Source organism: Punica granatum, chromosome 3 (genome assembly GCF_007655135.1).
Source record: "Punica granatum isolate Tunisia-2019 chromosome 3, ASM765513v2, whole genome shotgun sequence".
NCBI classification, from domain to species: domain Eukaryota; kingdom Viridiplantae; phylum Streptophyta; class Magnoliopsida; order Myrtales; family Lythraceae; genus Punica; species Punica granatum.
In genome coordinates this window covers 3,861,748-3,875,357 of record NC_045129.1, presented here as the reverse complement: position 1 = coordinate 3,875,357, position 13,610 = coordinate 3,861,748, and the positions used below count along the sequence as shown (strand labels likewise).

General features: G+C 35.9%; 2 protein-coding genes across 3 annotated transcripts; one reads left to right on the top strand and one right to left on the bottom strand.

Moving 5' to 3' along the window:
* Positions 1-212: 212 nt before the first annotated feature.
* LOC116199135 (probable inactive nicotinamidase At3g16190) lies at positions 213-6,746 on the top strand. Its single transcript, XM_031529429.1, has 6 exons — positions 213-352; positions 5,108-5,338; positions 5,461-5,577; positions 6,004-6,238; positions 6,319-6,435; positions 6,530-6,746. The coding sequence occupies exons 1-6, from the start codon at positions 347-349 to the stop codon at positions 6,601-6,603; spliced, it is 780 nt and encodes a 259-aa protein (XP_031385289.1). The 5' UTR covers positions 213-346; the 3' UTR covers positions 6,604-6,746.
* LOC116199133 (malonate--CoA ligase) lies at positions 6,646-13,193 on the bottom strand. Of its 2 annotated transcripts, none has more exons than XR_004155472.1 (18): positions 12,641-13,191; positions 11,709-11,869; positions 11,357-11,521; positions 10,883-11,042; positions 10,695-10,786; positions 10,529-10,598; positions 10,333-10,385; positions 10,135-10,239; positions 9,869-9,967; positions 9,634-9,726; positions 9,399-9,476; positions 9,163-9,264; positions 8,827-8,917; positions 8,519-8,592; positions 8,035-8,214; positions 7,502-7,555; positions 7,300-7,400; positions 6,646-7,012 (listed from the first exon to the last, which is right to left on the bottom strand). XR_004155472.1 is itself a non-coding variant. In XM_031529426.1 (18 exons), the coding sequence occupies exons 1-17, from the start codon at positions 12,810-12,812 to the stop codon at positions 7,353-7,355; spliced, it is 1,797 nt and encodes a 598-aa protein (XP_031385286.1). In that variant the 5' UTR covers positions 12,813-13,193; the 3' UTR covers positions 6,658-7,012; positions 7,313-7,352. The 2 variants fall into 2 exon arrangements, 1 of the variants encoding a protein (XP_031385286.1); XM_031529426.1 differs by having other exon boundaries at positions 6,658-7,012; positions 7,313-7,400; positions 12,641-13,193.
* Between the last annotated feature and the right edge of the window lie 417 nt (positions 13,194-13,610).

Below are 13,610 nucleotides of genomic sequence, written 5' to 3'. Positions count from 1 at the left end.
TTGTTTATTAAAATCGAATCGAGCCAACCACTACACTAAAAATAAAAAGTGTCAAAGCACTTCAGTCATCAACTCAGGGTTGATTTCGAGAATCCTGTCTTGAGTGTCATCATGTCGGGTGCATATCTGCACGTGTGGTGAGTAGAGTCCCATGTCCATGTCCGTCTTATGTATGTATCTTTCCTTCAATAGAAGTAGAACACACACTCCTGCGTTGCTTTGCTCCTCAGCTCGGAACTTCCCGACTAGAGACCAGACCAGACGGTGGATCCGAGCTGCTGATCTGCCGCCCCTTCATCTGTCGATCCCCGACAAATGGAAGCACGCAGCTCTTCTACTCATCTATATGCAGGTATGGTCTATCTATTGATCAAACATCTTTTCCGCAGTGTGTTTTACATACATACGTACCTGCATATATATTATATAGGGAGAATTACAGCAGTTGTTCTAAAAATTTGTCAGTTTTTTTATATTGAGTCCTAAAAATTTAACTTTGATAAATAACACTCTCAGTCCTTTCCGTAACCCGCCATTATGGAGCTGCTGACATGTACTTCATGGCGTTAAGTTCGTCGTAGCTGGCCGTTAACCATTCACGTGGCTGTTTTTTATTGGCTGAAACTAATAAAAGGTAAAAAGATTTTAAAAAATCAAATAAATAAAATAGAACCCCAGCTCCCTTTCGGGTTGGAGGTTGCTGGGAAGGGGGACCCTACTGGCGACCACCACTCCCGGGTGAGTTCGTCGGCTGCCGTCGACCTCATCCTTAGGGTGGGGGTTGCTAGTGCCCTCTCCATCTCCGACAACCATCTAGACTAACAGGGGGCTAGAGGTCTTGAGAAAAAAACAAAACAAAACAAAATCAGGGTAGGGTTTCTTGAATCAAAATCGGAATCCAATTCAAATTCAATAAGTATATATATATATATGTGTGTGTGTGTGCATATGTGGGTCTTATGATAAGTTGTCATGCGGTTGACATGGTGGGCCCGGCCATATGGCCTCAAAACGCTCGATTTTTTAGTGAAATTTCTCGAACTCTTGGGTTTTTTAATTTTGGTATTATTTTTAATAAAAACAATTTTATTTTATTTTTATAAGATCCAATTTTCTTTATCTTTTGAGATTTCTTATAATTTTAAAAATAATTCTCAATTCATGATAAGATATTGTTGAGATTTCTTAAAATATATTTTTCTAACTTTTGGATAAGATATTGTTGATTACATATTATTATAATTAATAAATTACAATTTTTTGAAAATAAAATAAAATTTTTTTATAAGAAATCGACATAACATAATCTTCTCAAACTTTATAGAATATTTTATAATCTATATAGTATTTCTAAACTCTTGATTTTTTTTGTTTAAGATAGAAACTTAATATTTATATTAATATTATTAGCATTAGCATAAGTATATATATATATATATATATGTGTGTGTGTCTAATGATATGTAGTCATGCGGCTATCTTTGATATATGCTTTACTGAATTTTTGAACTTCCAAAATTGAATGATTATTTTCTCATTAGATATTGATGTAATAGAGTATTTATGAAACTTTTTGAGAAGATTTTATGATCTAGATAATATTTTATAATTTTGAAACAAATGAGTACTTATTTATCCAAAAAAAAGGGATTATTCATACATGTTATCTCTTTATGTATTTTTACTAACTTTATTGTTGATTTTCAACTAACAGTAATCATATATCTAATAAAATATATGTTTATTGATTGTAAATTACGATTTATAACCGGTACCTTTAAGCATGTGATATATAATAAAACTGTTAAAAGAAAAAAGATGTCAGGTTTTATCCATGCAACAAAGGGGCTTTAGAACATGGTGGGTTCGACTAGATGGCCTCATAATACTCGATTTCTTAATGAAATTTTATTTGTTTTTTGATATTATTTTTTAATAAAAACGATAAGATCCGATTTTCTTTGTCTTTTGAGATTTTTTATATATTTAAAATAATTCTCAATTAAACTATATTTAGGAAATTTTAAAAGATAGTTTTCTAAGTTTCAGATAGGATCCTATTGATTACATAATATTATATCTAGTTATTTACAATTTTTTTAAAATACAATGAATATTTTTTTTTATAAGAAATCGACATAACATAATATTTTGAACTTTTTAAGAATATTTTATTATCTATATAGTATTCGCATATCTTGAACTTTTTGTTTAATATTAAAATTTAATATCCCATAAATATTATTAGCAATAAAATAAGTATATATATGCCTTATATGATATGTAATCATGAGACTATCTTTAATATAAACTTTTACCGAATTTTTGAAATTGAATGATTATTTTCTTATTAGGTATTAATATAATGGAATATTTTTGAAACTTGGGAAATTTTAAATTTGTAAATAGTATTTGATAATTTTAAAACAAATGAGAATTTATTTACCAAAAAATAAATGAGTATTCATACATATGATCTAATTATGTATTTTTACTTACTTTATTGGTGAAATTCAACTAACAATAGTAATATGTCTAATAAAATATATTTTTATTGATTATAAATTATGATTTATAACAGTTAAATTTATGCATATGGTATAAAATAAAATTACTAAAAGAAAAAAGACATCACATTTATATGTTAAGAAATATTTAATTTTTAATAAAGAAATATGTTCAACTTCTATATGAGCAGCTATATAATAATAATAATAATAATATCATAAAATGTATGATGAAATAGCAATTCAATATAAGGTAGATATTATAGATGCCGTGAAAATTCAACAGGAAATTCACTATATATGATTAACCATATAATAAATATATAGTGGATATGAATTTTCAAGAATTCTGCAGTTCAAAATACTGCAAGACATCTACACTATCACATATAATATATTATACCAAAATATATGCAGATTAGATGTGCCATATCATAAATAAGGCAAATGTCATGTTAGAGGAAAAATGTCAGGACAACTACTATTTAGGGTTCTTGAGAGAGAGTGTCATGTTAGAGATAGAAAATAGAATAGACAGCGAAACTACCATTTATGATTTAAGAGGAAGAAAATGTCATGTTAGAGAGAGAAAAATAGAATAGAGAGTATGACTATTATTTAGGATTCAAGAGAGAGAAAGTGCTATGCAAGAGAGCGAAATTACCATTTAGAGATTAGACGAGAGAAAGTGTCATGTTGATATTTTGTTTAATATTATAATTTAATATCCACAAAAATATTATTAGCATTAAAATAAGTATATATATGTCTTATGATATGTAATCATGAGGCTATCTTTAATATAGACTTTTATTGAATTTTTCAACTTTCAAGAATTATGTAGTTCAAAGTACTGCAAGGCATCTACATTATGACATATAATATAATATACCAATATATATATGGATTATAGGTGTCATTTTATATATAGAGAAAATTCCATGTTAGAGGAAAAAAAAGTGGAATAGAGATGACTATTACAATTTAGGGTTTAGGAGAGAGAAAGTGAAATAGACAGCAAAACTATCGTTTATGGTTTAAGAGGGAGAAAATGTCATGTTAAAGAGAAAAAATAGAACATAGCATAACTACCATTTAAGATTTATGAGAGAGAAAGTGTTATGCAACAAAGAGTAAAACTAGCATTTAGGGATTAGACGAGATAAAGTATCACGTTAAAAAGAGAAAGTTGAATAGAGGGCTTGACTACTATTTAGGATTTAGGAAAGAGAAAGTTGCATATTAGAGAGAGAAAATGTAATCGAGGGCGGAATTATCATTTAAGGTTTGTGAGAGAAAGTGTCACGTAAAAGGGAAAGTCAAGCTATCATTTAGTGTTTATGAGAGAGAAAATGTCATTTTAGAGAAAACAAGTGCAATGAGGAGTAGAACTACCGTTTAGGGTTTATGAGATAAAAAATGTCATATTAGAGAGAGAAAATAGAATAGAAAGCGCAACTATTGGGGTTTAGAAAAGAAATTGTTGATGTCTATTCTACTTTTTCTCTTTTCTCTCTCATAAACCTTAAAGTGGAATAGAGGGCTTGACTACTATTTAGGATTTAGGAAAGAGAAAGTTGCATATTAGAGAGAGAAAATGTAATCGAGGGCGGAATTATCATTTAAGGTTTGTGAGAGAAAGTGTCACGTAAAAGGGAAAGTCAAGCTATCATTTAGTGTTTATGAGAGAGAAAATGTCATTTTAGAGAAAACAAGTGCAATGAGGAGTAGAACTACCGTTTAGGGTTTATGAGATAAAAAATGTCATATTAGAGAGAGAAAATAGAATAGAAAGCGCAACTATTGGGGTTTAGAAAAGAAATTGTTGATGTCTATTCTACTTTTTCTCTTTTCTCTCTCATAAACCTAAATGACAGTTACATATTCTCTTAACATAACATTTTCTCTCTTTTAAACCCTAAATTACAGGTGCGCTCTTTATTTCACTTTTTCTCTCTAACATGACACTTTCTATTTCCTAAACTTTAAATGGTAGTTGCATTATCTATTCATCTCTCTCTAACATGACACTTTTTCTTTCTTTAACATTAAATGGTAGTTGCGCTCTTTATTCCATTTTTTTTCCTCTAACATGACATATTTCCGGTGTCTGTTTCACTTTTCCATACACTTTTTCTCTATGAATCCCTAAATGATAGTTTTGCTATCTGTTGCAAGACATTTTTTCTTTCCTAAATTCTAAATAGTAGTTATGCTATCTATTCTACTTTCTCTCTAACATGACATTTTCTTTCTATTAAGCCTTAAATGGTAGTTCCGTTATTTATTTCACTATTCTCTCTTTTAAACCTTACATGGTAATTGCCCACTCTATGCTACTTTTTTTTTCCTCTATGACATTTTCTCCATATGAAACGATATCTATAATCTACATATATATTTAACACTACTATGTCAAGCGTGCTTTCAAAAAGGGTGTTTACCACTAAATGTAAAGGTGAGTTGTTCAGTTTTTATTATTTCACGTCAAATTCTTTGCTACATGCTATTATATTTATACAAGCCAAGCATGCAATTATCGGCATTGATTAAGGTCGAATTTTGTCGAGTTAATTACTTGACATATTTGCATGTGTCAGCCTGTCGGGGGTCTATGGACATATAAATACATGCACCAGGCGCACGGTATAGCTCCTTACAGTTGTACTGATCATCATCTTCCCCATCTCCTCGTCCGTACATTTCTCATCTTTCCAGCTAGAACTTGCCTCTCTGCTTCTTCCGACCCGACCCGATCGGACGGTGGATCCCTTCTATCGTCCATGGCGGATAAGTGGAAGCACACGGCTCTACTGGTCATCGACATGCAGGTAGGACTATCTCACTTACTCGAAACTTCCCTCTCGCAGTATACATGTGCACGTGGGTGTATATATATATGTATGTATGAATGTATGTAATCATGGTGGAGAGAGATTTTTCGGTGGTACAGAAAGATTTTGTGGAGGAGGAGGACAGCCCGATGAGGGTGAACGGCGGCGAGGCCATCGTCCCCAACGTTATTGAGGCTGTCGAAGTTGCCAGGCGGAGGGGCATTCTCGTCATTTGGGTACACACCCTTCCTCTGCCTGTAGCTCTAGTCCTAGTCCACATGTTCGCTCCATATCGAAATTCTTGAATTTGAGTCCTTTTCAGATGAAATCCTGCGTGTGATAAGCATTCGGGCCGAAAATCGGGCACACTTACGGGAGTCGGTTTTTCCGAGTATAGTAGTGTAGTGTTGCCTATTGAAACAGATGAAGAGACGCGAAGTAGATAATGATCAGCAGATATGAGATAGGAAGAAAACCGAAACAATCAGCGAGTATCTCTCCATGAGAAAAACATTAATCGGGTAAAATGTTGTCCATCGTTGTGATCGGTCCGCCGGAATTCGAGAAATGAAATGTGGAATGGTAGCTGTGGTTTTGTTGCCTCGTGTTTCTTCGCATTTCAGTGGAATGCTGGTATCACACGCAAAGAGATGTTCTTTTAGGTGGTCCGAGAACATGATCCTCTTGGCAGAGATGTCGAGCTCTTCCGCCGGCATTGGTACTCGCCAGGGAAACCTGGGCCAACCAGCAAGGGCAGCAGAGGAGCAGAGCTAGTCGATGGCCTTGTGATCAGAGAAGGAGACTACAAGCTGGTGAAGACGCGATTCAGCGCATTCTTCGCCACTCACCTTCATTCGCTTCTCCAGGGCGCCGGAATAGATACTTTAGTTATAACCGGTAAGTCGACGATTCCTGGCCTAAACTATTGGAAATTTATTAAACAGATTAACATTTTGAGCCTTTCATTCTGTTATCAGGCGTGCAAACTCCTAATTGCATCAGGCAAACAGTCTTTGATGCGGTAGCACTAGATTATAAGTCAGTCACGGTACTTGTTGATGCCACTGCTGCTGCCTCTCTCGAGGTGCATCTCGGTAAGCACTTGAAACCAAAATTTTTTCAGTATTCACAAACGATAGCATATGTTTTTATATTTTGTGGCTTAAAAGGCTCTTTGTTTTCCCGCAGCCAATGTATTCGATATGAAGAATGTTGGTGTGGCTACACCGACTTTGGAGCAATGGTCGAAGTCTGATGCTTGATCTGTCTATCGAGCAGAGTTTGATGTGTTTAATAAATCGTTATTTCTGTAGGAATGATGGGAAGCATGATGTATTATCATTTCTCAGGTGGACTCATGCTGTAAATATTCCCTAATTACATAATTCAGCCTCAACCTATGCCATATGTCTCAGATGAGTCACTTTCACATTCCTAGAACTCTTAATCAAATGCTTCGGGAAAAGATAAGACAATAAAAATCAAAGTATATAAACCCCTTTTGCCATGCCGATCCAAAGAAACCGTAAGAAGAACAATCGATGTACTCGATCTGTACAGACGGATCTATTTGGCAGAAGCTTACGGATTGCTCGCCTCTTGCTCCGACGGTATATCAAAGTTTTGCTTCAACTTCGAGCCTAATATCTTTGCCTTGATCACAACTTCATCCTGATATGATCACAAGGTATGTATGTACACCTTAGAGAACAAAACAAATAAATGGTGCGAATACTGGAAATTCTGTTCCATGTTCTGATTGAATTTGGGAAATGAACAAACAACAAACAAGAGCATTCGCCAAATAATACCCGAGTCATGCCGAAGACGGACATTTTTGCATGAATATCCAAAGAAAAGAAAGCCAAAACCTGAGATGCTTGTCATAGTGATTCTAGTCCACAGATCTGATTGGGACTAGCTAACATCATAGAATGAGGAAAGAGATCAGAACCCACCTCTATATTATACCTGAAAGACTCCGAAACCTTTCATGGGAAGGTAAACCACCTCATAGACCTTCAAAAGATAGCTTTTTCTTCAACTCCTTTTTGTTGACCTATGAAAATAGTGAATGAATCATAGCTCAGCTGCTTTGCTTTGATGAAATTGAGTTGATCAGACAAGTAATTGAACAAAAATGGCATGTCTTGCACCAACCTTTCCCATGGCATTACGAGGAAGCGAGTCCCATAGGAACAATCTTGTTGGTAGCTGGAACAAGATACAGTTAAAACCCCGTCAGACTAAACTAGTTATTCCTGAAGATAGGAAATAAGGCTCAATTTGTTATTATAAAGTTATACCAATACTCATTTTCATAAGTTTTACATAAAACCTTTTTGTTGATACAACAAGACAACTTGCTCTTACCCTCGGAAAAACTGAAAGAAGGATAGTGTTTAGTGACCTACATTTCCAAAATTTAGTTTGTAGGAAAACCTATCACTTGACGTGGTATCAGTACATCATCAGAACTAGAAAGGACATACACTGATAAAAGGGTTACAAAGGCTCAAAGCTTAAACTTATGTGCAATACAGGCCCGCTAAGGAAAACATCCTAATCGAAAGCTCTGACTCACTCCTGAAATTTTTTTTGTAAACTGTTCCTAAAATCTTCTATATATATGTTGATTGTTTAAATGGACTTCAGGTGAATTTTCATGAAAGAGCTCTGGAGCAGTCCCCTACCTTGTATGGTGCAAGTTTATCCTTTGCCCAGGTACAAAGTTCGTCCAAAGTTATCGCAGGCTTCAGCTCTTCTGCGCATTTCCTCTTTGCTTCTTCCTCAGGCACAATAATAGCGCACACAACTTCTCCATAGTCTTTATCTGGTAAACCCAACACACAACACTCTGCCACAACAGGATGCTGTATCGAGGAAGACATGCACATTAGCGTCTCTCTGGTTGCAGAAACCGTGACACTCTTGACATTTGGTTTTAAATTTTTTGAATAACAAGCTAAATATCTGGGATTCTGCAAACTACTTTTCTTCGACAGTAACTTGAGAATTTTTTTATGTCTCCATATTTTAAAATTGAAACGAATAAGAGGAAACAATAACATGCTTCACTACATTTACTGACAAAATGCAGCGTCGGCAGTTAAATTCTATGTTCGAGATTGCTTTTCAGATGCAGGAAGAAGAGCCATAAGGTGTTTGATGACTTGCCTCCAAAAGAATTGCCTCAATTTCTAATGCTGACAGCTTGTATCCCCCGACCTTCATGATATCGGCGCTGGTACCTGAGAATATAAAAACAAAAGAAACAAAAATCATTCAACAGATTCCAATGATTAGTTTGTTCAAAAATCTAATGCACTACTTGTTATAATATGCGCAAATTGGCATTCCATTCTGCTTGACTTGAATGATCACCAAGTTCCTTTTCCTTAATATTCGTGGCAAGAGATTAGTAGGTCCAAGCACCACAAATGCAATTATTATATAATTTGACACAAACATGCAAGCTCACTTACGTCCCATGATGAGGTAATATCCATCTTCATCCACTCTAACAGCATCACCAGTCTTAAAGAATCCACCCTCAATAAATGATTCTCTAGTTACCTAAAATAACGGTCATCACAGGAATGCATCATAAGAAAAGAGATCAGGGACAAAGAGAATAAATCAACTTAACCCAACGGAAAGAATAATTTAATTGTGAACTGGCTAACCATTTCAAAAGTTCCATGTCTTAAGTTCAAGAAAATTCAAATCAAGGTGATAGACAAAGCAATCTTCCTGGCATGGTTGTATTTTCATTTGAAAAGAAAAAAAAGAAAGAAACATTTGATATTATCAAAAGCAACCTCAGGAAGCTTCCAATACTCCTTGAACAAGGAAGGGCTTCTGATACACAGCTCACCCACACCAGGGGCATCATTTCCACTTTCATCTTCGAGAATCTTAACCTATCATAGATGGAGAAATGCCAAGTGACAAAGGTCATTCGGAATATTATGTCAGCTAAAGATTTAAAATTTGACCATTCTTTAGTCTAGTATCCGATTTGAGGTGACTCCGTTTAGAAACTTGAATCACTTACCTCAACACCAGGAAATGGTTTTCCAACAGTACCACCTCTTCTTTCGCCTTTTAAAGGGTTCGAGATTGCCATGACAAACTGCAAAACCAATAATTGATAATCTTGGTCTAGCAGCAAAAATGATTTTCTCATCTTTTGGAGGCATTAGACTACAATTGGACCAATGCGCCCTCATTGTTTTCTATACTTCAGAGGTACTGAAAAGACACTTAGGAACAAAAATAGAGAGACTAACCTCGGTCATCCCATACCGTTCCAAAAGGCGATGTCCTGTTATGGCTTCCCATCTTTGCATAACAGGATAAGGTAAAGCAGAGGAACCACACATCTGAGGAAGTCAAACAGAAGTTGGTTTTTACAACTTCAGAATGGATTGTTTTACTATAACAAGTCGAGAAAGTATCTGATCCAAAAACATGATTTACTGATTGACGACATCAGCAGATAAGAAGAGTTCTCCTTTGACTTACCATCAACCTCAAATTGCGAGCTGCAGAAGCTGAAGCAGCTTGTAGATCTGTGCCCATAGCTTCATAACCTTGTATTAATCGTGTGTACATAGTTGGAACCTATAACAAATTAAAACAAAATAAAACGAACAGTTATTTTGGTTGTGGAGATACTAAACTTTCAGCAGCAAGTCCAAATGCTTAAATTATCTGTAATATTTTAAGAATTAAAGTACACGTTCTCAATGCTATCTGCATTTATGTCCTCAGAGAGGTCATGTGCTTACCCCTGTGAAAACAGTAATCGCATCATCAGCCTTAATTCCTTCATGATATGATTCACACCAGCGCTGCCATATTCCCCTCACGCTAAATTTCGTCATAAACTCAACCTTCAGAAATATATCCAATTAAATCAAGCTAGAGCATGTTTATACATGTAACGAAAACAAACAGCTAACAAAAGTATAGATGGAATTATTTACCGTGGACCCTGCATAGAGAGGGGCTAGTAGAGCATTGAATAACCCGTGAACATGTATACTGAGAGTTAAGGTAAAGCCAGAAGGGTGTTAATGAGATCAGCGCATGAGAGTAGAGAAAGAAAGACGATATGCGAGGAAAGGGGAATGGTAAACTACTAATTAAATTAACTTCTTTCATAAATTAGTTGTTGGATATGATGAAGAGGCAGACAGTGCAGAAACTGATCCGAAGATGTATACTCCCAGGCATCAGTCAAAGTTCGGACCTGAAATAAGAGAAAAAAAATGGATGAAGTCAAATATTATATTGTTATCTTGAAGCTCATGATGTTTTTACAGAATCAATTTAAGTTGAAAATAACCTGTGCACTGATGCTTTTGTGAGTGTGCACGGCTCCTTTCGGTTTTCCAGTTGTACCACTTGTATATACAATTAAGGCGGGATCTTCTTCACCTTCATCATGAGAAAAAAAAGAAAAATGAGATGAGGGGAAATATTTTAGCCACTTAAGCTATATATTATAAAGTGAGACAAGTCCTGAACTCCCACCTCTCTCATGAGAGCTGTGAAAATTTTCTAGCGGTGCTTTCTCTGCCTCAGTTCTTCCAACGGGAACAGAGGGGATAAGTGAACACTTTGCAGAGCTTTTTGCAGCCACATTTTGCATTAGCTCATGGTAATCTTCAGTGCTAAGTATAATAGAGACATCCTATAGATAAGGAAGACAAAAAACATTTAGCAGAGCAAATTATACCTTTCACTACATGATAACTATATCCTGTGAATTGACCAACTTAATTTTGGACATTATTAAATCAATCAAGGCAATTCCACTGTTAAAATATTTTCTATGCTCAGAGATAAGCGATGCTCTTCAGCGATCAACAATTTCGACTTTTTAGGGATCGCTCATCATTTAATACATTAGAAAAAGAAGAGCTCATTGGTTTCCTACTTTTGCCTGTTGACTGAAGACTAAACATTTATTAGCATAACAGAATCCAATTTTGTAATGAGACTAACCGAATCTTTCAGAACATGAAGAAGTTCGGCTTCGGGGTAACTGAGAGCAAGAGGAACTGCAACTCCTCCACTAAGCCAAGTTCCCAGAATTCCAGCAACAAACTCCGCTGAAGGTTTGGCTATGATTCCTACACAAGCACCATTAAGATGTCCATTTCCTGCACTCTGAAAAGAACCATAATAACCCCAAAAAAAATTTAATTTGGATGCTAAAAGTTTTGCTCGGTGACTCTGTGATGCATTGGCTTCTGTTACTTTAAACTACCAACAAAGCATAAATTTTAAGAAAGGTACTAGCTACTCGATCATGATCTGTTCCTTTACACAATAGCCTCATAGAATGAATACTCACAGAATTTAAGTCCTCGCTAGACAAGAACCTTGATATATTTACTGCACTAGAGACAAGTTGTTGATAACTGTAGCTCTTCTGATCAGCCCTGATAGCAACACTATCACATGCTGCAGAACCTTGCTTTGCAGCCGCTTTAACCACCTCCATGAACGTGGATGCTGCGCAATAAAGAAATCTTATTATTGTCACAGAACGAATTTGATCTTTCCTTTGGCTATTACACTGCTTTGCTTAGAATGTACTTAAGACCAATGCTACAAAGAAGAAACAGAGCAGCTGAGAGACACTGAAGGGATCATCAACCTAGCCTCTTTCAACTATCACTATTAATGTAAGTTTCATCACTCACTCTTATACTAAATCCATCACATTCAACAAGATGTTGGTATGATAGCACAAGTCTAAACCTCCCTCTTTTTTTTTTCTTTTTCTTTTTCTTTTTTAATAGAAACAACGAATTCTACTGACAGCTAAAAACAGATTCTTTTTTCTGAATGGACTTTTTGTATAACAATTCACCAGAATTATCGTGCAAATAAGCATAAAGGGATGCTACATAGGCTGAAAGAGTATCAGTAAAAGCCAGCATTGCGATCCTCAAGACACTGATTCAACAACAGCGCTTTCAGGGCACCACAAACCTCAAAAAGATGGGAGTCATTCCGTGCAGCACCCGAAAATCCTTAGCTCACCTACAGGCCTCAATTGTGGGATTCTATTTCAACATAGCATACAACACTTACTTCCCGCCATTTCCAACGCACCATTCCCCCGAAACAAAAGTTTCATGCAAACATACGAGAGCTAGCTCACACATTTCCTCAAACACCGTAGCTGCGTACTCTTCCCAGCAAATCAAACCATTTTTTCTCTTATAGGCAGCAAATCAAACACTTGCAAGTAATAGTTGCAGAAGAACAGAGACTTACTCGACAGAAGACGAGACTGAGAGAGGCAAGAATCAAGTGCCCGAGTGAGAGGAGAGAAAGCAGATGCTCTGAGAGGAGGAGGAGGAGGAGAAGAATGATAATAGCGGGATAAGCGACAAGTGTGGACAAGTCTGAGGCTGTGGTAGTTAAAGGCCTTAAATGGGGACCTCATTTCTAGGTGAAACTTATTGGGCACGCAATTAATTGGGGCGCACAAGGAATTGTTATTTACGGGTAGCTCTTCGGTGATGGAGATTTATTGTGGGTAGGTGATCAGACCACCTCCGTCTTCATTCATGGCGATGGAAAGGTTAGATGATGGGCAGGTTTGGTTTGGTGGGTCGAGCTCCGTTCCTGCGTCCGCTGGAGAAAGAGAACCAAAGCTCGCAGCTTTCGGTTGTTTGAAACCGAATGAGATGGAAGAACGAGTGTGGAAATAGTTGCCGAGATGGTTTTTTCCTGGGTGGGAGCGGGGCTGCCCTGAAGTTTCAGGTCTTGGAATCTTTCGTTGCAAGGGAAATTTCTTATGGACATTTGTGTCGTGGTTTTGGACATCTTCGGATGCTGTCATTTTCTCTTCCATCATTCGGGCCAACTTCGCATATTGAGATTTTCTCCCATGTTTTTTGCGATTAAAGGGGCTCCGTTCGGGGCAACGAGGACATGCCACATAATATTTTTGAAATATCCTCGATTCACTGAAAATCTCACGTCTTTGCATTAAATATATTGAAAATTCTAACGTGATATAGTTCACAGGAACATGTTTAGTAATTTCACTTCAAGTATTCAATATTATAATTCAAGTATTTTGTACTCTCTTACTATTCATGATGGAGAGTGCAAAGTACTAACACTTGAACTGAAAGTATCAAATATATCACTGCGAGTTACTCTCACGCTAAATGGACCGTAAATGGATAATAATCAATTTTTCGAATACTTATTATTATACATATGTTTAAAGAAT

What these genes read in the sequence shown, in the direction of transcription:
- LOC116199135 (XM_031529429.1), top strand. An exon ending in GGGGCATTCTCGTCATTTGG is followed by an intron (nt 5,578 to 6,003) that starts GTACACACCCTT and finishes ATGTTCTTTTAG; the next exon opens with GTGGTCCGAGAACATGATCC. An exon ending in AGATACTTTAGTTATAACCG is followed by an intron (nt 6,239 to 6,318) that starts GTAAGTCGACGA and finishes TTCTGTTATCAG; the next exon opens with GCGTGCAAACTCCTAATTGC.
- LOC116199133 (XM_031529426.1), bottom strand. Translation starts at nt 12,812, where the DNA reads ATGAGGTCCCCATTTAAGGCCTTTAACTACCACAGCCTCAGACTTGTC. An exon ending in ACAAAAGCATCAGTGCACAG is followed by an intron (nt 10,599 to 10,694) that starts GTTATTTTCAAC and finishes CTCTTATTTCAG; the next exon opens with GTCCGAACTTTGACTGATGC. An exon ending in AACGGTATGGGATGACCGAG is followed by an intron (nt 9,477 to 9,633) that starts GTTAGTCTCTCT and finishes TTGGTTTTGCAG; the next exon opens with TTTGTCATGGCAATCTCGAA.